The sequence below is a fragment of the Giraffa tippelskirchi genome, chromosome 13 (assembly GCF_054371585.1).
Source record: "Giraffa tippelskirchi isolate mGirTip1 chromosome 13, T2T-mGirTip1v1.2.pri, whole genome shotgun sequence".
NCBI classification, from domain to species: domain Eukaryota; kingdom Metazoa; phylum Chordata; class Mammalia; order Artiodactyla; family Giraffidae; genus Giraffa; species Giraffa tippelskirchi.
The window spans coordinates 54,670,316-54,696,738 of record NC_137287.1 but is presented as its reverse complement, the minus strand read 5'-3'; the positions used below and the strand labels follow the sequence as shown (position 1 = coordinate 54,696,738).

Genomic DNA, 26,423 nt, shown 5'->3' with positions numbered 1-26,423 from the left:
GAAAAACCTACTTCTGCTTCATTGACTATGCTAAAACATTTGACTGTGTAGATCACAAGAAACTGTGGAAAATTCTTAAAGAGATGTGAATACCAGACCACCTTACCTGCCTCCTGAGAAAGCTGTATGCAGGTCAAGAAGCAACAGTTAGAACTGAACATGGAACAATAGACTGGTTCAAAACTGGGAAAGGAGTGTGTCAAGGCTGTATATTGTCAACATGTTTATTTAAACTTATACGCAAAGTACATTGTGCCAAATGCTGGACTGAATGTATCACAAGCTGGAATCAAGATTGCCAGGAGAAATGTCAATAACCTCAGATATGCAGATGATACCACCTTTATGGCATAAAGTGAAGAGGAACTAAAGAGCCTCTTGATGAAGGTGAAAGAGGAGAGTGAAAAAGCTGGCTTAAAACTCAGCATTTAAAATACTAAGATCATGGCATCTGATCCCATCACTTCATGGCATATAGATGGGGAATCAATGGAAACACTTAAAGACTTTATTTTCTTAGGTCCCCAAATCACTGCGAACAGTGACTACAGACATGAAATTAAAGATGCTTGCTCATTGGAAGAAAAGCTATGGCAAACCTAGGCAGTGTATTAAAAAGCAAAGACATCACTTTGCTGACAAAGGTCTGTATAGTCAAAGCTATGGTTTTTCCAGCAGTCATGTATGGATGTGAAAGTTGGACCATAAAGAAGGCTGAGCACTGAAGAATTGATGCGTTCAAACTGTGGTGTTGGAGAAGACTTTTGAGAGTCCCCTGGACTGCAAGGAGATCAAACCAGTCAAAACAAAAGGAAATCAACCCTGAATATTCATTGGAAGGACTGATGCTGAAGTTGAAGCTCCAATACTGTGGCCACCTGATGCAAAGAGCTCACTCATTGGAAAAGATCCTGATGCTGGGAAAGATTGAAATCGGGAGGAGAAGGTGGCAACCGAGGATGAGATGGTTGGATGACGTCACTGACTAAATGGACATGAGTTTGAACAAGCTCCAGGAGATGATGGACAGGGAAGCCTGTCATGCTGTAGTCCATGGGGTCACAAAGAGTCAGACATGACTGAGTGACTGAACAACAACAACAGAGAAGAAGGTGAGAGTTGCCTGTAGAGAACTGAAGACTCACTGGAGGGAAAGCCAAGGGGCCAGTTTTCCAGCCCTGGTCCTGGAACTTTCCAAGTTAACTTTAACAGGTAAGACAAAGGTTTTCTGCCCTCAGACTCTGCAGGATCCCTCTGAACTACTGGGGCTTGGGGAGAACACCGCATCCCCCATGACAACTGCCAGAACTTCTATCTCCAGGAGTGTCACAAGTCTGAAATGATGACATAGGCAGAAGACAGGGTCCAGACTAGGGAAAATGTCCTCCGTGGGGGTAGGATGGGTGTCACAGATTCATACTTCCCTACTAATGCTAGACTAGAACCCACGAATTTGAAAAGTACAACATCCATTCAACAGTTGTTTCATATATTATAAATATTCACTTTAAGATATTTAAGAATCAACCTTGTATCAAGCACTGTTTGGGGCCGTTGGTGGTGGTTGTTGTTCAGTTGCTAAGTCCTGTCTGACTCTTTGCAACCCCATGGACTGCAGCATGCCAAGCTTCCCTGTCCTTCACTATCTCCCAGAGTTTGCTCAAACTCATGTCCATTGAGTCAGTGATGCCATCAAACCATCTCACCCTCTGTTGCCCACTTCTCCTCTTGCCCTCAATCTTTCCCTGCATCAGGGTCTTTTCCAATGAGTCAGCTCTTCATCAGAAGGCCAAAGTATTGGAGCTTCAGCATCAGTCCTTCCAGTGAATATTCAGGACTAATTTCCTTTAGGATGGACTGGTCGGATCTCCTTGCAGTCCTAGGGACTCTCAAGAGCCTTTCCCAGCACCACAGTTCAAAAGCATCAATTCTTCAGTGCTCAGCCTTCTTTATGATCCAACTCTCACATCTACTGGGAAAACCACAGCTTTGACTATATGGACCTTTGCTGGCAAAGTGATGTCTCTGCTTTTTAATACACCGTCTAGGTTTGTCATAGCTATTCTTCCAAGGAGCAAGCGTCTTTTAATTTTTCGGCTGCAGTCACCATCCACAGTGATTTTGGAGCCCAAGAAGATAATATCTGTCATTTCCACTTTTTCCCCATCTATTAGCCATGAAGGCAAAACTGACATCCAACATGATCTGAATGATGAAAATTCAATGCCTAATGTAACAGCATTAGAAAGTGAGGCCTTTGGGAGGTGAGTAGGACATAGAGCAGAGTTCTCATGAAGGTGATTAGTGTCCTTATAAAATAGGCCCAAGAAAGTCCTCTGTTCCTTCTGGCCATGTGAGGACACAATGAGACATCTGCAACCTGGAAAAGGAGCTTCACATGACAATGCAGGCCACCCAGTCTTCAACTCCCAGCCTCCAGAACTGCGAGAAATAAACCACTTTGTTTATAAATCACTCAGATATTTTGTTAGAGCAGCACACCTGGACTAAAACATGAAGTCATCTATAACATAACAAACGATAAAAGTGGTAGAAAGGAAAATCAGGCAGCATAGGGGAGACACAGTAACACGGTGGATACACAGTTTTAATCATGATGGTCAAGGACAGCTTTTCTGTCCTGTGATAATGATACATAAATGACAAATGAGACATTTGAGGAGAAAAAAACCCCAAGTAAGTGAGAGAATAGCAATGCAGCTACAGGGGCCTAGGGGCAAAGATGTTTCCAACGTAGTAAATAAACCCATCCCCACACATAATCCTGCCCAACCACTAGGGTATTCCTCATTCCAAGTCAAGAGAAGGAAGGGCTAGTATTCAGCTGATTGTTAATGGCTGGTATCCCTACTGGTTTTTAACTCTCTTGACTCTCCCTCAACAAAAGGCACATTTTCATTACTGTACTTTTAAAAAATGTACTATAAAAACCATACATACAGATTCTAAATACTCAAAAACAACAACCCAAATAATAAAGTCAGCTCTCTGTAGCTACAAGTCCCATATCCACAGATTCAACCATCAATCAAAAGTATTTGAAAAAAAAATTCCAATAATTCAAAAAGCAAAACTTGAATTTGCTGTACTCCAACACCTATTTACATAGCATTTACACTATATCATGTATTATAAGTGATCTAGAGATGATTTAAAGTATATAGGAAGATGTGCATGAGTTTACATGCAAATACTAAGGGAAATCAGTCCTGAATATTCATTGAAAGGACTGATGCTGAAGCTCCAATACTTTGGCCTCCTGATGAAGAGCCAACTCATTGGAAAAGACCCTGATGCAGGGAAAGATTGAGGGCAAGAGGAGAAGGGGACGACAGAGGATGAGATGGTTGGATGGCATCACCGACTCAATGGACATGAGTTTGAGTAGGCTCTGGGAGTTGGGGATGGACAGGGAGGCCTGGCGTGCTGTAGTCCAGGGGGTCGCAAAGAGTCGGACACCACTGAGCGACAGAACTGAACTGAAATGGATAAGCAATAATTGATGTGTGTATTAGTTTTCTGTTGCTGTTGTAACAAATCACCACAACATAGCCCCAGAAAAGAATACAAATTTATTATCTCAGTTTCTGTAGGTCAGAAGTCCAAGCACAATGGGGCTCAGCTGCTTCTTTGCTTCGAGTCACCAAGGCCAAAATCTAGTAACTATGCTATCACTTCTTTAACTAGTTCCCTAGTGGTATGCATTTAGGTCATTTCTAGTTTTATTTGTTGCCATTACAAATAATGCTGTAGTGGACATCTGGACATTTACCTTTGCATTTATTTAATTATAAATAACGTTAAATGTCTATGGGCCATTTTTATTTCTTTCTCTGTGAGTTGCCTCCATATCTGTGACACACACAACTTGTTTGCCTCCCCAATAGGCATTCTCCCTTTCAGGCAAACCTCTAATTCTGTTTCAACAGAAATCTGCCCAGCTTCCCAAACTCCTTTACAACTGGCAGGCCAAATGGCAGAGTTTCTAGTAGAGCTTGTTAAGGGCAGACCTGATCAGCATGTATCTTACTGACTGCTGCCATTTGCCTAGAATGTGGTGCCTAGAGGTGGAGCAGTTGTTTTGTGACCTCAAAGAATGAAGCCACCCATAAAGACAGCCAAACAGAAAGAGCTGAGCCACCAGCACACCGTGACATCACTTTGGGCTATCAGACTTCTTAGGTGAGAAAAGGAAAGTCCTCCTTTTGTTAAGCCCCTGTAGCTGGGTTTCTGGCATATGAAACAAACAGAATCCCAAACTGAAAATTAGCTTTATCCATTTCTCTGCTGGGTTCTTGGATTTTTTTTCTTACTAATTTGCTAAACTCCTTGGTCACATGTAGTATAAATATTTTTCCCCGGTTTGTCATGTATCTTTTGATTTTGTCTATATCTTTCTTTTTTGTATAGACAAGTTTTTAATGCTTATGTGGTCAAATCTATCAATCATTTTCCTTTATGGCTTCTGTGTTGGGTTTTGCAGAATGGCCTTATGAACCCAAAATTATGAAAATAAGTAACCTGTGTTTTCTGTCAGTGCTTTTATAATTTCAGTTTTTACATTTAAAACTTCAGTCTACCCGGAATTACTTTCAATGTAAGGACTGCAGTAGAGATACTGCTTTACTAATACAAATTTTTTATAAAATTCATCTCTCACCCAGTGATTTGAAATGTACTTGATCACATGTTACATTCTCATATATATGTGCATCTATACCTAGATTATTCTGATACATTGATGAAATTATTACCATACAGATACCAATGGCTTTGTTATAACTTTACAGTATATTCTACATGACTGGGCCTCTGCTTATTCAGGCTTCCCTGTGGCTCAGTTGGTAAAGAATCTGCCTGTAATGTGGGAGATCTGGGTTTGATACCTGGGTTGGGAAGATCCCCTGGAGAAGGGAAAGGCTACCTACTCCAGTATTCTGGCCTAGAGAATTCCATGAACCGTACAGTCCATGGGGTTGCAAAGAGTTGGACACAACTGAGAGACTTTCACTTCACATTATTTTCACATTAGTCATTATTTGCACAACATTCTCATTACTGCCATGTGTTTTTCATATGACCTTAAAAATAGACTTGCTTAGTATTCGTGTCTCCTACTCTCACTGAAATTTTCACATGAACATAATTTAATAAAATTATTTGTGATTTTGCTTAGAGTCAGGTTGTCCTGATAAATTTTTCTGAAGAAAGGCTAAAGATGGAGTGTGTTACATTCTTGATACCTCCAAATGCTGAGGCCCTGTGGATTTTTAGACAAGGAAATATGACATGGTACCTCTACAATAAAATCTGCAAGCATGCCTCTCTATAGTTTTAAAGGATCAAGTAAGTATATTTATAGAATGTCTTCTGAGATGTAAATTTGATATGAAAAATCAACAAATTATTTTTTATCCATGGTCAGTTCTTATTCTTCAGATCCATCTTATCATATCTATGACAGGCTATAGTCATAGTACCATATAGTACTCTATAGTAGCCATCTATAGTACTCCCAAATCAAGAAAATCATTCTCAGCAATCCTCAACCTACTCAAACAAAATAAGACAAAATCAAAACAAAACAATTAACCCTCAGTTCTATGAGGCTGGATAGCAAGTTGTTTTTGAGTGAAGTGAAAATACTCTTGATTGACAAAGCTTTAGGTTCACTAATCAATCATAAGTGCAATGCATGTTAAGTCGCTTTAGTCATGCCTGACTCTCTGTGATCCCATGGACTATAGCCCACCAGGCTCCTCTGTCCACAGGATTCTGCAAGCAACAATATTGGAGTGGGTTCCCATACCTTCCCTTCCAGTGGATCTTCCCAACCTAGGGATTGAACCTGAGTCTCCTGCATTGCTGGCAGATTCTTTATGCTAGGCCATCAGGGAAGCCTCATACACACACAAAAGTATTTAAAACATGAAAAAAAAAATTCTGGGTAGATAAAAGTATTACTTATGGAATTCTACATTCTGTTTGTGCTAGACACCATGTAATATTTATAATATAATCTAAGGCACTAGTGTTTATGAGCAATGCCTTTTACTTCAGGAGGACTACGCTGGTATTTTTTTAATTTTTTTTCTTTTTGAGCTATAGCTGATTTACAACAATATATAATTTCACGTGAACTTAATCAGTCCTGAATATTCACTGGGTGGACTGATGCTGAAGCTGAAACTCCAATACTTTGGCCACCTGATGTGAAGAACTGACTCATTGGAAAAGATCCTGTTGCTGGGAAAGATTGAAGGTGGGAGGAGAAGGGGATGACAGAGTATGAGACGGTTGGATGACATCACTGACTCAATGGACATGAGTTTGAGTAAACTCCAGGAGTTGGGGATGGACAGGAAGGTCTGGTGTGCTACAGTCCATGGGGTTGCAAAGAGTCGGACACAACTGAGCAACTGAACTGAACTGAACTGAATATAATGATTCACGATTTTTAAAGGTTATACCCCATTCCTAGTTATTTTAAAATATTGGCTATATTCCCTGTGCTGTACAATATATCCTTGTAGCTTATTTATTTTTTACATATTAATGTACCTATTAATCTCCTACTCCTATATTGTCCCTCCTCCCTTCCCACTCAGTAACCACTAGTTTATTCTCTATATCTGCGAGTCTGGAATTTTGTTGTTGTTGTTGTTATACTCACTAGTTTACTTTTTAGATTCCACATATAAGTGATATCAAGATATTGTCTTTCTCTGTCTTACTTATTTCACTAGGCATAATGCCTTCCAAGTCTATCCATGTTATTACAAATAGCAAAATTTTATTCTTATTTATGACTGATTCGTACTTGAGTGTGTGTTTATCATATCCTCTTCATCCATTTATCTACTGATGGACACTTAGGGTGCTTCTATATCTTGGCTGGTGTAAGTAATGCTGCTATGAACATTGGGGTGCATATATTTTTTTAATTAGTGTTCTCATTTTCTTTAGATATATATCCAGGAGAGAAATTGTTGGATCATATGGCAACCCTATTTTTAGTTTTTTGAGGAACCTCCATACTGTCTTCCACAGTGGCTGTACCAATTTACACTCCCACCAACAGTGTACAAGGGTTCCCTTTTCTCCACATACACACCAACATGTGTTATTTGTGATCTATTTTGATAGTCATTCTGGCAGGTGTGAAGTGACATCTTGTGGTTTTGATTTGCATTTCTCTTATGATTAACAACATTGAGCATCTTTCCATGTGTCTGTTGGATATCTGCATGTCTTTTTTGAAAAAATGTCTGTTCGGGTCTTTGCCCATTTTTTAATAGGGTTGTGTGCTTTTTTGAAGTTGAACTGTATGAACTATTCATATATTTTGGATATTAGCCCCTTACTGGTCATATCATCTGCAAATACTATTTTTTTCTCCCATTCAGTAGGCTGTCTTTTTGTTTGGTTAATGGTTTCCTTTGCCACACAAAAGCTTTTAAGTTTAATTAGATCCCATTTGCTTATTTTTGCTTTTGTTTCCTTTGCTTTAGGGATAAGATCCCCTCCAAAAAAATTCTATAATTTATGTCAGAGAGTGTTCTGTTCTCTTCTATGAGTTTTATGGTTTCTGGTCTTATATTTAGGTCTTTAATTCATTTTGAATTTATTTTTGTATATGGTGTTAGAAAATATTCTAACTTTATTCTTTACATGCAGCAGTTCAGTTTTCCCAGCACCAGTTACAGAAGAGAGTGTCTTTTCTTCCTTGTATATTCTTGCTTCCTCTGTCCTAGACCATAAGTGTATGGGTTTATTTCTGGGCTTTCTATTCTGTATCATTGATTTCTGTGCCTTTTCTTGTGCCAGGAACATACTGTTTTGATAACTGTAACTTTGTAGTATAGTCAGAAGTCAGGGAATGTGATACTTCTAGCTCTGTTCCTCTTCCTCAGGATTGTTTTGGCTATTCGGGGTATTTTGTGTTTCCATACAAATTTTTTAATTATCTGTTGTTGTTCTACGAAAAATACTACTGGTATTTTAATAGGGTTGCACTGAATCTATAGATTGCCTTGGATAGAATTGTTCATTTTAAGAATAGTAATTTTTCCAATCCATGAATATGGTATATCTTTCCATCTATTTGTGTCATCTTCAATTTCGTTCATCAGTGTCTTACAGTTTTCCAAATATACCCACTTGATTAGGTAAACAAACACATGATCAAATAATGCAGATATTCATAATGCAGATATGCACCTAGGAGTGCAGGGGACTGTCTCCACCAATAACCACACAAAGTTTACCAAAGGACAACAGACCTTTACAACTTTGTTTACTTTTACTATGAAAGGTCAGATCTTACTCACTGACTGTGCTGAAGCATATGACACTGAGGCTTCTGATCATGCTTCTGACTCAATTTTAGAGTCAGTTTAATGTAGCAACTACTTGCTGTGCTCTAGTAAACTTTACTTTTAAGGAAAGAAATCTGTCTTACTGTGGTAGAATGGCTTCATACAGTCTTTGTCTGGAAAGCTTGATAAAACGCTGATATTGTGATATAATAAGAAATATATATTTTGGTCTTTATTCAGGATTCCTTGCACACAATTCCTAAAATGCTTGTGACTTCCTGTATAAGACCAATAGGTGCATCTTAATATTTAGTTTTGTTCCCTGTTCCTGAAAGAGCTCCAGAGCAATAAAAGTGAAATGAATGTCTCTGGTTAATCACAATAAACCCCTTTCAACCACACCAGAGTTTATGTTAATGTGGTGACTCTTGGAAAACCCCTAGGTAACCTAAGAATGAGGGCTGGTTGCCAGGGGGACCATGTGATTAGAGCGGTGAAACTTTCAGCCCCACACCTTTCACCTCAGGGCAGGGAGAAGGGTTAGAGGTTGAATAAATCACCAATTGGCAATGATTTCATCTATCTTGCTTATGTAACAAGGTCTCCATAAAAAAACAAAAGGATGGTGTTTGGAGAAATTCCAGGCTGGCAAACATGTGGGGTAACTAGGAGAGCAGTGAAGCCAGAGAAGACACAGAATTTCTACACCCTTTGCTCTCTATATCTCTTCCACCTGCTGTTTATGAGTTATATCTTTTTATATATCAGAAGATATATCTAGTAACTTAGTAAGTAAACTAGTTCCATGAGCCACTCTATTAAATTAATAGATCCCAAGGAGGCAGTGGTAAGAACCTCAGAATTTTCACTGTGGGTCAGAAACACAGGTGACAGCCTGGACTTGGGATTAGCATGTGAAGGGCAGGGGGTTTGATCTTGTGGGACTGAATCCTTAACCTGTGGGATGAGATGTATCTCCTGGTAGAAAGTGTCAAAAATAGAGTTTAACTATAGGACACCAGCTGGTGTCCTGAGAATCAGAGAATTGCTTGGTGTGAGAGCCAATCCCCTGATACATTTGGAGATGAGAAGTGTTAAAAGTGAAGTCCTGAGAGCAGAGTAGACACACAGGAGGGTTTTTCCCTTATCGTGACGACTGACACTGAAGTGCCTATCAAGTTTATGGATGCCCCAGTATTTTTTGCATTTGTTACTGTATTATGAGTGTGTACAGTTAGATAATTATGAATGCATATTATCAGTATCATCTATTAGTGCTTGGGTTTACAACTGTAGGTCTAGAAACACTGCAGTATTTATGTGAACTCTAAATGAAGTTGTCATGTATCCATACACACTGAGTTACTATAGTTTGAACCCATAACAGGGAGACACTGGATAATGCAGGAGGGCATTTATAGAGAGGGCTAGACCATAATTAGAAACTGTACCAGTGTAATCATGTGTGAGGCTTTATATCTTGAATATATTTGTCTATGTATTACATTTTTAGTGAAGTCAGTGAACATACTAAATACTAATTCTGTACTGGGCATTCACCCAAACAATGTGGTACACAAAACAGTAAAAATTAAAAGCTGTTTCTGAAAAACTTACAATCCTGTTGGCAAGATACAATTTATTTAGATAAGAGCTAGAGAACAACATGTATATATTAAATTTTATACAGACTCATATATACAAATACACATACTATACTATATGTATACTATATACATACTTTAAATATATGTGTATATATACTATATAAAGTATATATATATAATATATATATACTATATATAGTGTGTATATATGTAAAATATACTATATACATACTATAAATATGTACATCTGTCTACTAGAATGCAATGGTAACTAGAACATCTTGATCACCACCCATGGCTTAGAATAGTGCCTGACATACAGGTCAATAAATACTTTTTAGATGGATGAATGAATAGCCCAATAGAGGGCCTTTTGTTAAATAGTTTAGAACTTGATAAGGGCACACTCACTGTATTAGGGGAGGGCCTCGGGGTGGAGGAAAAAGGGGAAAATCTGGATTGAACTTGGACAATGGATTGAACTTGATCAATATCATGTCACTAAGCAGGCACTAGAATGAGCGCTCACAGCTCTTCACTAATTGGACTAGATGAATCTTGAGAAAGGTCACAAGAACAAAGAATATTCAAAAAATGGCAGATCCTTGATATCTACTCGATTTTCGAGGCCTAGAGGAAGGCTGAACGGCTGCCTGGCCATGAGTACGTGGAGGGACGCTGCCCTGCACAGGCCATATCAGGGAAGGGCAACCGAGTCTGGACACAGAGAGTGGTTCTGTCAATTTAAGTAGTTGAGGGTTTTTGAGAGGAGCAAAGAGAAAGGACAGGAGCAGGGCCTGGTGATCCAAGGGATAATGTGCAGAGAAGGTCGAGGTGGGAGAAACGACAGAGAAGAAACAAACCCAACTGGCTAAACTGAAACGGTGGGCAGAGTAGTGGGGGAAATGCCAAGGAATCAGCATCCAAAACTGGTCAACTTGCTGAGATCGGAACAGCAAAGGAAGAGAACGATCTGGGGGTGGGGCAGCAAAAGAGAAGGCTGAAAGAGGCTTACCACGGCTGTAAGAGGCAGCAGTGGGTTCCCAAGAATGGCAAGAATCTGTGTCATCTCCAAGAGCTTCAAGCTGATGACAGTGGTCACCAGGGACAGAACTTTCAAAGCATAGAGCCCTAATTATATTTTGGTTGTTGTTGTTCAGTAACTAAGTTGTATCCGACTCTTCGCAACTCCATGGACCACAGCCTGCCAGGCTCCTGTGTCCATGGGATTTCCCAGGCAAGAATACTGGAGTGGGTTGTCATTTCCTTCTCCAGAGGATCTTCCCAATCCAAGAATTGAACTCAGGTCTACTGCATTGGCATGCAGATTCTTGACCATTGAGCCACCAGGGAAGCAAAAATATTATTTTATTAGTTGTTTCAAAAAGTCAAGCAAGCACTGCTCCATCGAGAGTTCCCACATCGAGAGCTGAGTAAATGTTCCTTTTCTGCTGGGAGTGTTGCACATGGGAATGGACTTAAGGAAAACTAAAAAGTACTATACTGAAAAGTCAGGCTTCCCAGGTGATGCTAGTGGTAAAGAACCCACCTGCCAATGAAGGAGACTTAGGAGATGTGGGTTCCATCCCTGGGTCGGGAAGATGCCCTGGAGTAGGAAATGGCAACCCACTCCAGCATTCTTGCCTGGAGAATCCCCTGGACAGAGGAGCCTGATGGGCTACAGTCTATGGGGTCACAAAGAGCTGGACACAAATGAAGCAACTTAGCATGCACACAAACTGAAAAACAGTGGGGGGACAATCAAAAGGTGACCCATTGTCTGTAAGGGTGTGTGGACACCACAGTTACTTTCCCTTCATTTGTCGACAAGGATTCACCATGTACCCATGAGTTATGTACTTGACCCTGTTCTGTGTGCTGGGTGTACACTGGGAAACAAGACTGACTTGGTCCTGGCTCACAGGAAGGCTACGTGCTGTAGCAGGAGGCGGTCAAACAAGGAAATATACACTTGATATTACACTTGCCACAGAGAAAACAGAGGAGGAGGTGAGGCGGAGACTGATGAGGACTAATAGACTGATGTTCAGGCCTTTCTCAGCAGGTGGCATTTTAATTCAGACTAAAAGATGATGAGAAAGGAACCAGCTAAAGTCTGCCAATGCAGGAGACATGAGAGATGCATGTAAGAGACATGGGTTCCATCCCTGGGTCGGGAAGATCCCTTGGAGAAGGGTATGGCAACCCACTCCAGTATTCTTGCCCGGAGAAACCCATGGACAGAGAAGCCTGGTGGGCTACAGTCCACAGGGTCGCAAAGAGAAGGACACGACTGAAGCAGCTTAGCACACAAAGACAGCAAAGAAGAATAATCAAGACAAGGAAACATTGTATGCAAAGGTCCTAGGGTATGAAAGAATCTGGAAAATCAGAAAAACAGAAAGAAAACAAAGGAGGGCAGTGTAATGAGCAAGGAAGGAGAGTGGGCAGGCATGAAGTGAGAGAACAGGCAGGAGGTCACACAAGGCCATGAGGTCATGTCTGAATTTTACCCTCTTTACAGCGGAGGACCGTCAAAGGGCTAGAGAAGAAACCAGAACAGGCTGCTCTGTGGAGCACACACAGGCTTCGGGCAGAGTCAGGAGGAGAGGCAGGAAGAGTGGGGAGGACACTCGTGTGGTCCAGGTGAGAGCTCCTCCCTGTGCGGGCAGAGGTTCCCTGGCCCCTGGACAGCCTCCCTGCCCCTGGGCCCAGAGAGGCAGCTGAACGGACCACTGCCTCCCCACCATGTCAAGCACACGCTGCTCAGAGAAGCAGGACAGGAGGAAACGGCGCTGAGGATGGAAGGCAGGTGTCTGCCAAGGAAAGCATCCGAGTCACTTCTCCCAGGAGGGGGCCCAGGCACTGCACCAGCACACGTGCCAGGGGCTCCTGTCCCTGACCTGTCGTTCCAGTCAGGTCATTCACCTGTCCCTTCATCATCACGCAGGATCGCCAGTGGTGCTCTGAGGACAGCTGTCGGGGAATCCTGGGCGCAGTGCAGTCAGCACTTCCTGTGAAATTCCTTCCCTGGTCCAAGGCTCTGAGTCGTGCCCTAGGTTCGTCCATCATGGCCTTGCTCATCTCGGAGCGCCCTCCCTGGCCCCACTCAGCACAGCTCCCGTGTGTTAACCTTAGTGGCTGGCAGGATCTATTTCTCAGCTTGTCTTTCTTTACTAAATGAAGCCCTGAACTTTTTTTTTCACCTTCAGTGTGGAGTTTTAGCTGCCCTATTTGATTTAATTGTGAATTTTTACAGTCTACACATGCCTAGAAGCCTTGGGCTGAGGGTAACCTTTTACTAGAGGTCTAACAAATAAAACGAAAAAAGGAACTGCAGAAGTAAATCATAAATGACTCAAAGACTGAATGATAGGCAAAAATGAGAGCTGTAAAATTTTTAATCTTCTAAAGCAATTTTTGGAGAGTGAGATCTTATCATAATAGAACAGCTAGAAAGAAAGCAAAGGTAATGAAAAACTTAACTCCTTTCCTTAATTTTTATTTGTGAAAGTATCTCCACTGGAATTCATATGACATCAATGGCATTGAAAGACCAAATTAATCTGTCAGTCACCTTTGTTTTAATTTATAGAAGGATGGCAGGGGACCATCAAACCCAAGTAACTCTTCAGAAAAAAAAAAAATTTTAATAAAATAACAAAATAAGATTTAAAAAATTTTAAAGCTTTATAATGAGAAAAGGGCTAAAAACAAAAGTTAGGTACTTAGTAGGAAGAAATGAGCAACACAACCCACAAGGAAAACTTATACTTTTGTCCTTAACATATGAGAAGAGGGTTAAAAATTTAAAATGGAGTTCTGTAAGTTTCTATCAAGAAACTGCATGATCTAGATAAATAAAATTTGAAAAAGAGAATGGTGTATATATAATAGGATGGGTTTAGGAAATTATCAATCAATAAAAAACTCTTTGTGTTCAAAAATGAGTTTTTAGTAGAACTTTAGTAAGAAAAAAAAAACCACATTGCGAATCTACTTGAAGGATTTAAACTAAAATTAAGAAAATGGTTTTTATATAATTTTTCTGTATAAATATACATAGATGAATATATAAAAGTATCAAAACTTCATAAACAGCCAATAATAATCTGGGATAAAGAAGAGATATTCTTCTTAAGGCTACTGGGAGCTCCATCTACAGATCAGCAAGTTTGTCCAGAGGCGCAGATATATGCTCATCTTTTCATAAAGATGTTATGTTAATAAGCTGAGATAAACATGGAAATGTCACTCTATGAATTGGGGGAATTCCATAGAAGCAAGGTCTATTCCAGGCCTCTCTCTCAGAAGGAGAGCATTACTAAATAGGAAAAAGATCCTCTGCTCAAAAATTGTCCAACAACATGGAAATGGAGTGAAGCACCACCATCAGACTCACACAAAATGCTAAATTTGCAGAGAGGCTCAAGGGATGTTTTCATTTGTACATTTTCATCTAGGCGTCTCCACCAAGGCAGACAACTGCAGACAGCCTGGCCAGTGGTGGCACAAAACCTTCATCTAGCTGTGCAGCCAAGAGGCTAATGTGGGAAACAGCGTTTCAAAGTGGCACATCTATCTTAGAGCTGCTTTCAACAGAGCAAGATCTATGCCCACAGCTGAGTGAACAATGTTGTTTTGATGGTGAATACCCTGAAGGAAAGGAGGCAAAGCCAGTCATTCAGACTGTTCATTTCATACCTAAGTTTCCGCATCAAGTCCTGGGCCAAAGAGGAGAAGAACTTAGCACTGTACCCATCCGGCGGGCACTCCTGAGCCCTGTGGCTGTTTCACGGCCCTGTCAGTTGATGCCACAGCTCAGCAAAGAAAAAGTAGATTTGAGGATGTGCAGATGGACCTGCCAACACACAATGTTCATGCTTGTGGATTCAGAGAACAGTGCATTTTTCTTCCTCTTTTCATTGTGACAAACAGCTGGCGTTTCTACACTTCTTAGGGGAATACAAGGTCTGAGATGGATGCAAATGTAAATGAGTTTCATGGAAATAATCAACTATCACGCCGTGCCCAGGAAGGCGAGGTAGGGTTGGGGGTCATCTTCCTTCTTCCTTGGGGCTGTCCACAGACCCTGATTTGGATGAGTTTCCTGTCATCAGATTCGTCCACGCAGCAGTTCATCTACTGGCCCCTAGAGGTCACTCCCCATCACTGCTCTAAGACTGATGTCCTTGGATCAATGTTTCTCTGACATTCGTCCTGCCATGATTCCTAGTGACTTCATGGCCTGGAGGGTATGCCTCCAACTCCTCGGCCTCTCAATTCCTTGACCTGTTCTTACCCAAGAATCTTGTCCTGCACTTGATGGCAGTCACTCACTCTCCCTGTCATACCCTAGTCCTTGTGATTGCCAAGCAAGCACGTCCCTAACCACTACCCCCTACCTTTCCAGAGCACACCCTCTAGTTCCCAGACTCTAGTGATCTCTCAACCTGGTCCTGGCCCCTCATCTTCACTTTGGTTCCTAAGTGGGCTAACATCTGTGGTTTGTCATGATCATGAATTCCCTGCAGAATCTGCCAGCTACTGTGGCTTACTCATGTCCAATACCAAATGCCAATCATAATTAAACCCTACCCTGTGCCTGTACTGTAAGCTGAATCTGGCTAAAGAATCACATAATCATGTCAAGCACTCTCTGTAAATTCATGAGCACTAACCTCAATTTGGGCCTTCCACGCTGCCCTGCAATCATCATACATTTCCCAAGCATGGACTTGTACTTTCTCATTTCTCCTCCAATTTCTAATATATCCTTCTCCATCCTAACTCTGCAGCTGATCTGGCTTCCTAATTTCCTAAGAAACATGGTAACAAGCAGAAAGAACCTTGGCCATCTCCCACAGCCCCTTGATTTGGCCACATGTACTTCTTCCTGGTCGCCACAGATAAACTGCTCATTGTTCCTTCAAGGTCATCAGCTCTGCCCATTCACAAGGTCCCTTCCTTCTCACTCACCCCTAGAGGCCACAATAGAGATTCACCACCCCCTCCACTATCACCCCTCTCCAAACACACATAGCATTCTTTTGTCTATTAGATCATTTGCCTAGATCACTTGCTTTTAATTTCTCCTATATAGAAAAACAAAACACAGACAAAACTAAACAAAACCCACTTTCCTCTATAGCTGTTACTCCATTTTCTTCTTCCTTTTAAGAAAGGAAAGATTTCTTGAAAGATTTGCCTGTGCTCACTGTCTTCTACCTCTCTCCTCTCATTCTCTTTCCTTACCCACTCAAATTAGGATTTTTCCAATCTGAGTTCAAATTGCCCCATCAGAGCACCCAAACCCTCCTTGCAAGGCTACCCACAACCTTCACAGAGGGCTACAGTCAAAGATCAATCCCTCAGGCTTCATGTTACTGATTACTTGTCAGCAGCATTTAACCTGCTGATCACTCTTTGCTGCTTGAAAGATTTTACTTCTTGGATTTCACAAACTACTAGACTTTCTCCAGGAAGAGCATCAGCTGTGCCTTCTCAATTTCCCTGCTGGTTCCTCTTCATCTTCTTGACTTTAATTTTGGAATATTCCAGAGCCATTCCGTAACTTTTTTATTTATATTCATTCCTCTGATGATCTGGTATAGTCCATCACTTTGAAATATCATCAGCACACCCTTGATTCTCACATTTATTTGAGCCCACGCCTCCTCCACCCTTGAAATTGAGATTCAAATATGCAACTGCCTAATCTATGCTTCCCCTTGCACGTTCAATAAGTGTTAGAGGAAACACACTGACTGAAATCGCCCACCCTGGCCATGCGCCATAGTAACTATTTGTGTGAATTATTTTACAACAGGAGGTCCTAGTAAGGAACAGGGAACTAACAAACCACCACCAACCAGAAGAGTTTAGGAAAGGTCAAAAGGAGATGCCACGTGTCCTACTGACCTCCCAGAATCCTCCTCACTGGAATCCATCTTGGCTGAGCAATGCATGTGCCACCACGAAGGACTCTGAGTCAGAGTGATTGCCAGAGAAAACCCAGAAACTAATCCCATCATCATAAAACCCGAGACTGTGAGCCACATGGCACAGCAGTCCTCCTGGGCTTCCTTACGCTCCCACTCTCTGCCCAGGCACCTTTTCCCAATAAAGTATCTTGTTTTGTTAGCACGTGTGTCTCCTCAGACAATTCATTTCTAAGTGTTAGACAAGAACTCCTTTTTGGGTCCTGGAAGGGGTTCTCCTTCCTGCAACATAAGCACCACCTGAAACTCTTGGTCTTTCCCCCAAGACTTCATCCTCCTGGAGGCTTCCCCCACATCAACAAACCACAACTCCATTCCTTCAGTTGCCCAGGCCAAAACCCAAGTCATCTTTGACTCTCTTTATCCATCACCCTATATCAACTGATTAGCAAATCATGTTAGCTCTGCCTATAAAAGCTACCAAAAGCTATTCACCCTCTGCTTTCTCTTTGACCAGCATCATTCTAGTCTAAGCCGCTACTGTCTCTTATTATTCAATCTAGCCTCATAGCACCCAACTGGTCTCCCATGTTCCACTCCTGCCCCCACAGTCTGCTGTTAGCACTGTAGCCAGAATGATGTGTTAAAACATAACTCAAGTCATGCTGTTCCTCTTCTCAATACTCCCCAAGGCTCCCCTCTTACAATGGCTTATAAGTCCCAACAAGATGGCCCAAGCCACCTCTTTGAGCTCATCCCCAACCCTTCTTCCCCTCGCTCACTCTGCTCAGGGCACCCTGCTATTCTCAACCTCTCCAGACATACTGTGGCCACCTTTTCACCTGCTGTTCTGGAATGTTCTTCCCTTCATTTGCCACACAGCTCTGCTCCTCACCTTTGGATTTTTGTTCAAAAGTCTCTTTAGAAACGATAAGTTCCTTTCCTGCACTTACTATCCACCTTTCCTACTTCATTTTCTCTGTAGCTCATATTACTATAACATAGACTATACTTTAAACTATTTATTTGTCTGCCTGACTTGATAAAATGGAAGTTCCAAGACAGTATGGATTTTGTTTTATTCATTGCTATATGCCACACACCCAGGGCCTGGTCTAATGTCTAAAATGTCATGTATGCTCAAATATTCATTGAATGAATAAATAAATTAATGTTTTTGTAACTATCAAGATGGAAGGTATCTTCTGGATCATCTACGCCAGGGATTGGCAAACTTTCTCTATAAAAGGCCAGACAGTAAATAGTCTCAGCTTTGCTGCTATAAGGTAAAAGCAGTCATAGACAGTGTGAAAACCAATCAATGGGGTGTGTTTCAATAAAATTTTCTTTACAAAATCATGTGGCTACATTATACAGAGTGAAGTAAGCCAGAAAGAAAAACAACAATACAGTATACTAATGCATATATATGGAATTTGAAAGATGGTAACGATAACCCTATATGCGAGACAGCATAAGAGACACAGATGCATAGAACAGTCTTATGGACTCTGAGGGAGAAGGTGAGGGTGGGACATTCTGGGAGAATAGCATTGAAACATGTATATTATCATATGTGAAACAGAACACCATTCCATGTTCGATGCATGAGACAAGGGCTCAGGGCCGGGGCAATGGGATGACCCAGAGGGATGGGATGGGGAGGGAGGTGGGTGGGGGGTCCAGGAAGGGGAACACATGTAAACCCATGGCTGATTCATGTCAATGTATGGCAAAAACTATTACAATATTGTAAAGTAATTAGCCCCCAACTAAAATAAATAAATTTATTAAAAAAAAAAAAAGTGAGCTCAGACATTTTGCTACTGAATATTCATATTACTGTCAAAGTAATTTCAAATATTTCTCATTAAAATCCGAGTTATAGGGCTATGTATATTAAAGACAAAATGTTCTAATAAAAAAAAAAAAATCATGTGGCTAGCAAGATTTGACTTGTGGACCACAGTCTGCCAAACCCCAATATAGGTTATTAGATCTGTTGCTGAGCATTAAAGTTTTAATCACCAATTCTTCCAGAATTTATTAAACAGACTTTATAACTACAAGAGCTAGAAAGGACCACCTAGACCAAGAATCATCTAATCCAACCCCTGTGGGATACAGTAGATGTATACCTAGTATCCATTCTTTCTTTCCAACTAAAACAAGTCCAATTTTATTGAAGGGACAGCTCAGAAATTTCTCAGTCTCTCTGCAGCTAGAAGTGACCATAGGACACAGTTCTGACCAAGAAGACCCAAAGAGAAGTTGAGCTGGAGGCCCTTTTAGGAAAAGTCCTTTAAAAAGGTTTCATAGTTACCATATGATCCTGCAGTCCCACTCCTGGACATATATATGGAGAAAATTCTAATCTGAAAAGATATATGCACTCCAAAGTTCACACTGGCCCTATTCAAAATAGCCAAGATGTGGAAATAACCTAAATGTCCATAGACAGGTGAATGGATAAAGATGTGGTACATGCATACAATGGAGTATTACTCAGTCATAAAAAAGAACAAAATAATGCCATTTGTAGCAACACAGACAGACCTAGAGTTTTTTATACTGAGTGTAGTAAGTCAGACAGCAAAAGACAAATATCATATGATATCACTTATATGTGAAATCTTAAAAAAATGATACAAATGAACTTATTCACAAAACAGAAATAAAATCACAGACATAGGAAACAAGTTTGTGGTTACCAAAGAGGGTATGAGGGAGTGGGGAAGAAGATGAGATAAATTAGGAGTTTGGGGCTAACATATATACACTATTAGAGATAAAATAGGTAGACAACAAGGACCTACTGTATAGAATAGGGAACTATACTCAATATCTTATAATAACCTATAAGCAAAAGAATCTGAAAAAGAATGTATAACTGAATCACTTTGCTGTACACTTGAAACTAACACAACATTGTAAAGTAACCATACTTCAACTTGAAAAGAAAAATGTTCTAAAAAGAAAAAATGATTCACAGGTGGCACACTACTTTTGCTGTGACCTCGGGGAATGGTAAGAGCCACTCTCTATGGGCAGCAGAGCCAGAAGAGAGGGGGCAGGAACGTGGAAGAACTGTGGGGCTGGCACACAGGTTTTCTGGATGTCTTATTAGGAGAGGAAAAATTAATCTCCTAATAAGCCATGATAAGTGGCTTTTAAAGAGGAAAGATAAGTCGTTGGTTAAGCCACTATAAGTAGCTTTTAGAGAGAAAATGAATCATCAAAGATCCTAAAAGAGACTAGAGACTTGAACTGACCCTGACTTTCACTTCAGTAGCCTTCCTCTCATGCTGCTCCCCTCAGAGTAAATTCCTCCCACCACAAAAGACACAAAATGCAACAACTGATGGAAATCCAGACCTGCTGTGACTTCAACAACTTGGGGTTTACTTTTCCCACCAAACAAGCAGTCTAGAGCAAAGTAGCTTTTACATTTGCAGCAGCAGGTTTACAGTGTCAAGGCCATGATTTCTATGATTCTCCCATTTCCTCATGGCTACAATAGGGTTGCTCTTGCTCCATGTATCACATTCACATTCAGGACAGGAAGAAAGGAAAAGAGGTGATGTCAGTCCTTTTTATCAAGAAGACAAAAAGCTCACCCAGAAACCCTCAAGCAGACACTTGCTTGTATCTTGTCGGTTTGATGCATATTGTATGGCTGGCTATTCCTAGCTGCAAGGGAGTCTTAAAATGTAAATAGTTTTCATAGTCTATGTAGTAGAGGCATGGAAGGGCAAAGGAAGTTGAGAACAACTACAGGACAATCCAGCTCACAGTGAGTGCCACTCTGTGTGTGCACTCTGATAGGGTGCAAAAGTTAGTATGTAGAAGTGATGAATAAAATGTGACCCCTGACAGTTTATATTTTTTACTGCCTGCCTTAAGAATATTTTTAAATGTGACAATATAATGGATTTTAGATTTGAAGCATAAGCTGAAAAGTAGAAATACTGAGGGCTTTTCACAATTCCAAAAATGAAGCATTAACCGAGTAGTTATATATTTATGTTTATATGCTTCCTATTAAAATTTAATCCTGTCAAATTAAATGCACATCCAAAACTTTAAAATATTTATATCCTGTATATTTCTCCTTAAATATAAGTTTTCAATTGTTTAGTGAACTACGTTACCATTTTAATCAACTTCTCAGGATCTACAAACCAGTTCTGTTCCCTCAGTTTTGCTAAATAGTAAACAGCTCAATTATAACTTAAGTCTCAAAGATTTGTTACTTTTTTATCATAAGCTTTCTTACAAAGAAAGTCAATTACCCTATAGAGTCACCATTAGCCTTCAGTGCAAAAGCATTACATTCACAAACACTTTTATCTGAGCCATTGGAATATGTGTCAAACATTATAACTCTTCATCTTAAATACTTAGAAGATACCTCCTAAGAACAAGGATATCTTCTTCCCTAACCACAATATTATTATCATGTCTTTTTTAACAGAACTAGAGCAAATAATCCTAAAATTTAAAATTTATATGGAACCAAAAAAGACCCAGGATTGCCAAAGTGATTCTGAGGGAAAAAAAGTAAAGCTGGAGGCATAAACTTTCCAGCCTTCAGACAATATTACAAAGCTATAGTAACCAAAACAGTGTGGTATTGGCACAAAAACAGACATATGGATCAATGGAACAGAGCAAAGAGCCCAGAAACAAACCCCTACACCTATGGTCAATTAATCTAGGACAAAGGAGGCAAGAATGCATCAATACAATGGAGAAAAGACAATATCTCCAGGAAGTGACGTTAGGAAAGCTGGATAGACACATGTAAATCAATGAAGTCAGAACACACCTTCACATCATACACAAAAATGAACTCAAAATGGGATAAAAACATAAGCAAAGAGATGAAACTCCTACAAGAGAAAATAGGCAAAACATTTTCTGACATAAATGGTACCAATGTTGTCTTAAGTCAGTCTCCCAAGGCAGCAGAAATAAAACCAAAAGTAAACAAATGGGACCTAATCAAATTTATCAGCTTTTTCGCAGAAAAGAAAACCATAAACAAAACAAAAAGACAACTTACAGGCTGGGAGAAAATGTTTGCAAATGATGAGACCAACAAGGGCTTTGTTGTTGTTTTTCAGCCACTAAGTTGTATCTCTTTAGGGACTCCATGAACTGTAGCCCGCCAGGCTCCTCTGTCCATGAGATTTCCCAGGCAAGAATACTGGAGTGGGTTGCAATTTCCTTCTCCAGGGGATCTTTCTGATTCAGGGATCATAATCTCCTGCATTGGCAGGTGGATTCTTTACCACTGAGCCACCAGGGAAGCCCATAATCTGAGCTTAACCTCACCTGAAACTGAAAAATCAACCCAGAGGTGAGATAAATACCAGAAAATCATCAGTGTCATTGAGCCTCAGATGGACCATTTGAGAAGCTGTCAGTGTGAGCCGCCCACAATTAATGCTAATGAATGGACTGGGCTTTTTACCACACTCACAGGAGGTTCAGAATAATGTTGTTTACGTGTACTTCAGTCTTCTCAAATATGTGGTTTCCACAGGCTCAAAAATCATGGTTACTCTCAAATATCTAATGGCTTTTAAAGAAAAATTAGGTTACGATGAGGGGAAGCAACTTGACAACCATAAAAACAATTCTAAAATCTATTATAAATATTATAATAATTATGGATTTCCTTATTTTACCCACATCCACCAAATGTAACTTAAGCCCTATTCAAACTAATCAGTCAGTATATGTACAAGTCAGCCTTCAGCTTCGTATGACTGAATTTTCCTTTCCTTCTTGCAACATTATAATTATGTGCTCCAAGTTTACTGTAACTATTAATATTAGTGGCTTTTCTCCACATGCTCACAATGAGAGGAACAGACAAAACCCTTTTTTGATCACCTAATCAGTACCCTTTGGAGGAAAAGAAAACTCTAATATGGAAACAGAGATCTTTATTTTTCTTTCTTTTTTTTTTTCAGCATGGTATGAAACAAATTCTTTGAGTGGTTTTAATTAAATCCTAATACTTCATAAACATCTTTTAGCAAAAATTCAAAATAAAGTACCTATTGTGAATGCTCAGCAGCTCCCAGTTTTGTGATGGCACCAACCTCTATAATCAAGTCCACAGTGCCTAAATCTGGCCAACTTTGAAATCAAATATACCAGCAACAAAATTGGTAGGTTTTTTTTTTTTTTTTAGAGTAACATGACACTGTTTACAGAGCTGTTTTGCTCTTTTCCTTTTTTAGTACTGTGCTTATTACTTGCTTTCTAACCAAATACTATTACCAAATTATTTCCAGTTATCAAAATTTGGTAGGTAATTTAAATGGTCTTTTCTTTGTTTCCCAAAAGGCTTTAGTAAGAACACATTTACTGTTGTTGACATCATCATCCTCTGTTATTTAAAAAGCACCAAGTGTCCAAAACACATGGGATTTCCAGGCTCTAAGAGAAGGCTAGAGCTCTTGCGTAAACAGGAAACCTAGGCCACTGGGAAAAAAACAACTTGGGTTGTGAATGCACAAAGCCCAACAAAGTCACACCTCTGTTGCCAGATACCCACTTCCACTCATTCCAATAAATTCATTTTGGTAACCTGCTGCTGATCAACTGTTAGTAATTTAATACAGTCACAAGTTTTTCTGTTTTTCTTATTTGTAACAGGAGAGAAAGAAGAGGAAAATGATTGAGCTCCCCAGGACAGGACGACCCAGCTTTCTCCAAGACTCTCCTTTAGGAGTAGCACGTCAGCCACATCACAGAAAGCAACCTCTAGGCTTCTTGGAAATTGTGATGATATTGTTTCTGACACTCAACATGCACTAAAAAAACAAATCTGGGTGCTAATTTCAATTTAGTAAGCAGATGAACTATTTATTTTCAAATGACGATTACCTGGGTCAATAAATGGGAATTTTAACCACCTGCTCTAGCCAAAGAAAGAAAATAATGTGTCAAATTCTTACGACTTTCAACAATTTCACTGAGTATAATCTAACCAATCCCTCTTCCTCTTCTCCCTCCTCTCAGCCTTACAGCACAAGCTTTCTGCATCATGTTTTAAGTGAGATATATGATTATTTCTTAAGCCTCTTTCAATTCTGCCATCAGTTTCCTGAAGAACATTCCTGAAAGCCCTGAGAAAACCACATTCATTTCCAAAGTGACTGTCAACCTTGGAGTCACTTGCTATCTTTCTTCTGTTTTCCTTTTGTCCCTATCCACCCACTCACTTAAATTTATCCTGATTTGTAAAAGTTCTATCACTTAAAAATATTCTGGGATTCTATATATGTGTCTTAGCTGACATGGGAAGAATAATCTGACTGATTTTGCAACTTGCTGATCCTCCATGAGATACACTCTAGTTAAAGGAGAAAAAAGACGAAAGGCAAAGTATCACTCCTCAGTAAGTTTGTGTGCCACTGGTGCTCAGCTGAAATGCAAAGCTGCATATGTCAGTCATCGACAGAACTCTCAACCACTCATCTTATCACCAAAGACCTTGGCTAGAAGACCATCATTTCTGGTCCTCTTTCTCTCCCAGCTGTTGAGAGACGTTCTTTGTTTCTTACGCTGCCACTGCACACGCTTGAAAGTTGACTCAGACCCTCCTACTGCCTAGGCCTAACAGCTTTTTCTTGATATTCCTTTATATCTCTAAACACATGAAAACTCCTTGGTTATCTCAAAAAATTCATTGTCTCTGGCTTCAAGATGAGTGTCTTCTTTGTCATATCTTTGCTCCCTCTCTCTCCTGTCTCCTCACAGGTCACTCTTTCCACCCATTCTGAAGGCAGACACCCTCAAAGGTTTTCACCTTCTCCTTCATTCATTCCACAGATGTTCTCTTTGCTAGGCACTCTTCTAGCTGCTGGGGAGACCACAATGCAGGGGGTGGGGGGTAGAATAATGGTCAAAATCTCTGCTCTCAGAATTTGTGCCATGCTTAAGAGAGACAATAATAATAAAGTACAGGATAAAGTAAGTGTCAAGAAGAAACACAAACCACAGTAAGAGAAGTTAAAATTGAAGGCAGGGTGTTGTTAGGAAAGACCTCTTTGAGGAAAGAACATACAAGCAGATCTGGCCTCCTCAGCTGGATCATCCGTTCTGTGAAAGATGCCATAAATTCCATAAATTCCATAAATTCCAAGGACAAGTCCAGAGTCTTAACTTCCCTCTCAAGCTCCAGGGCCACATATCCAACTGACTGTCTTGTCTACAAACACCTCTATGCCAATACAATGGTCAAAATCAACCCCAGTCTCTCTACGTGTTCAATGTTCTATGCATGACATTCTTATACTCTCTTGTTGCCCTTGTAAGTCTAAGTCCAAGAGAATGAAAACTCTAGTTACTTTGATGTTTCTTTCACTGCATTTGTCCCATTCAGTCATCCATCAAGAATCTCAAGGATTCTCTCGCTGAGAGTCTCTGGCTCTTGACTCTCAATCCACTCAAGTTCTGCTTCTCTACTTGCCATGGCCTTCACATTAGTAGTTTCACCTACAGGGCCTCCTTCCTCTAATTCATCACATGTCCTACCATTGCACTCCATTGCCAAAGCCTTATGTGGCTCTCTCCAATACCGTTAAGTCCAATTTGGGGGTGTTCTTTTCATTTATAATTATGCCACTCTCCCTAATATACTCTGTCTAACTTAACAAGTTAGATTACTTGCTGTTCACAAACCTAGTCCAAGAATCTCCCTCCTGAAGGAACCTCATTCATGACTCTCCCCTAGATCTACTAGATATGACATCTCTTCCTCTGCTTCTTTTGAACTCTGCTTTTCCTACTTAACATATTAAGGGTTTAATTATGAAGTTTTTCATAAAACATAAAGATACATGTAGCATATTAACAGAATACATTAAATAGAACAAATATTCATTGATATACCAAACAACTAGAAAAATCTAACATTATCAATACTGTTTAGACTCCCCAGGTCTTCTCTCCCAAAGGAAACCACCATTCTGAATTATTTTTCCATAACTTCTTGCTCTCGTACATAGTTTTACCATGCATGCATGCCCTAATAGTGTCTGGTTTTGCAAAGTTATATTAATGGCGGCAACACTGACTACAGTCCTTGGCAAACTGCATTTTTAGCTTAGTATTATGATTTTAAGGTTCTTTCATAAGGATGTGTGTCTCTGAGATCCATTCATTTTCACTGCCGCACAGCATTCTTCTGTTGATGGACAGTGGAGTGGTTTCCATTTTCTGCTGTTAAGAAAAAAACAATCCTGTACATATTGCTGGGCATGTCACTCAGGGCATGTGAACATAGGACTAGAATTTCTGGGTTGTGGTATACACACATGTTCCACTTTTTATAAGACTGATAAATATGTTTCCAAAATGACTGTATCTACTGAAAAATAGCAATGTCTAAAACTTTTACTTATTTCATATTTTCTACCTAGTGGCTCTAATATCTAAAGTCTTTGGTGGTCTGGTTAAAGTTTTTGTTGACATACTTTCTCTCATAGTAACTCTCCATCATGTGTGTTTCATTT

The 26,423-nt window shown here is 40.1% G+C and overlaps 2 protein-coding genes across 30 annotated transcripts in view; one reads left to right on the top strand and one right to left on the bottom strand.

The window, feature by feature from the left end:
- TASP1 (taspase 1) overlaps positions 1-26,423 on the bottom strand; it is a 253,393-nt gene that overhangs the window by 55,162 nt on the left and 171,808 nt on the right. For 3 of the 27 annotated variants that reach the window (XM_081556546.1, XM_081556544.1, XM_081556543.1), the window contains one exon: positions 26,003-26,130. The exons of the other annotated variants lie outside the window; for them this stretch is intronic. In XM_081556546.1, coding sequence (XP_081412672.1) covers positions 26,075-26,130 — 56 coding nt within the window. In that variant the 3' untranslated portion in view covers positions 26,003-26,074. Of the gene's footprint in view, positions 1-26,002; positions 26,131-26,423 lie in introns of those variants that run through there. 27 annotated transcript variants of the gene reach the window in all.
- Positions 1,117-23,730, top strand: LOC145532131 (uncharacterized). 3 transcript variants are annotated; one of them, XM_081556549.1, is made up of 5 exons: positions 1,125-1,212; positions 4,073-4,203; positions 5,198-5,367; positions 12,471-12,592; positions 12,897-13,157. In XM_081556549.1, exons 3-5 carry the CDS (start codon positions 5,340-5,342, stop codon positions 13,128-13,130), a joined length of 384 nt encoding a protein of 127 aa, XP_081412675.1. In that variant the 5' UTR covers positions 1,125-1,212; positions 4,073-4,203; positions 5,198-5,339; the 3' UTR covers positions 13,131-13,157. The 3 variants fall into 3 exon arrangements, 1 of the variants encoding a protein (XP_081412675.1); XR_014073026.1 differs by lacking the exons at positions 5,198-5,367; positions 12,471-12,592; positions 12,897-13,157 and adding exons at positions 14,410-14,990; positions 16,776-17,092 and having other exon boundaries at positions 1,117-1,212; XR_014073025.1 differs by lacking the exons at positions 4,073-4,203; positions 5,198-5,367; positions 12,897-13,157 and adding an exon at positions 23,560-23,730 and having other exon boundaries at positions 1,135-1,212.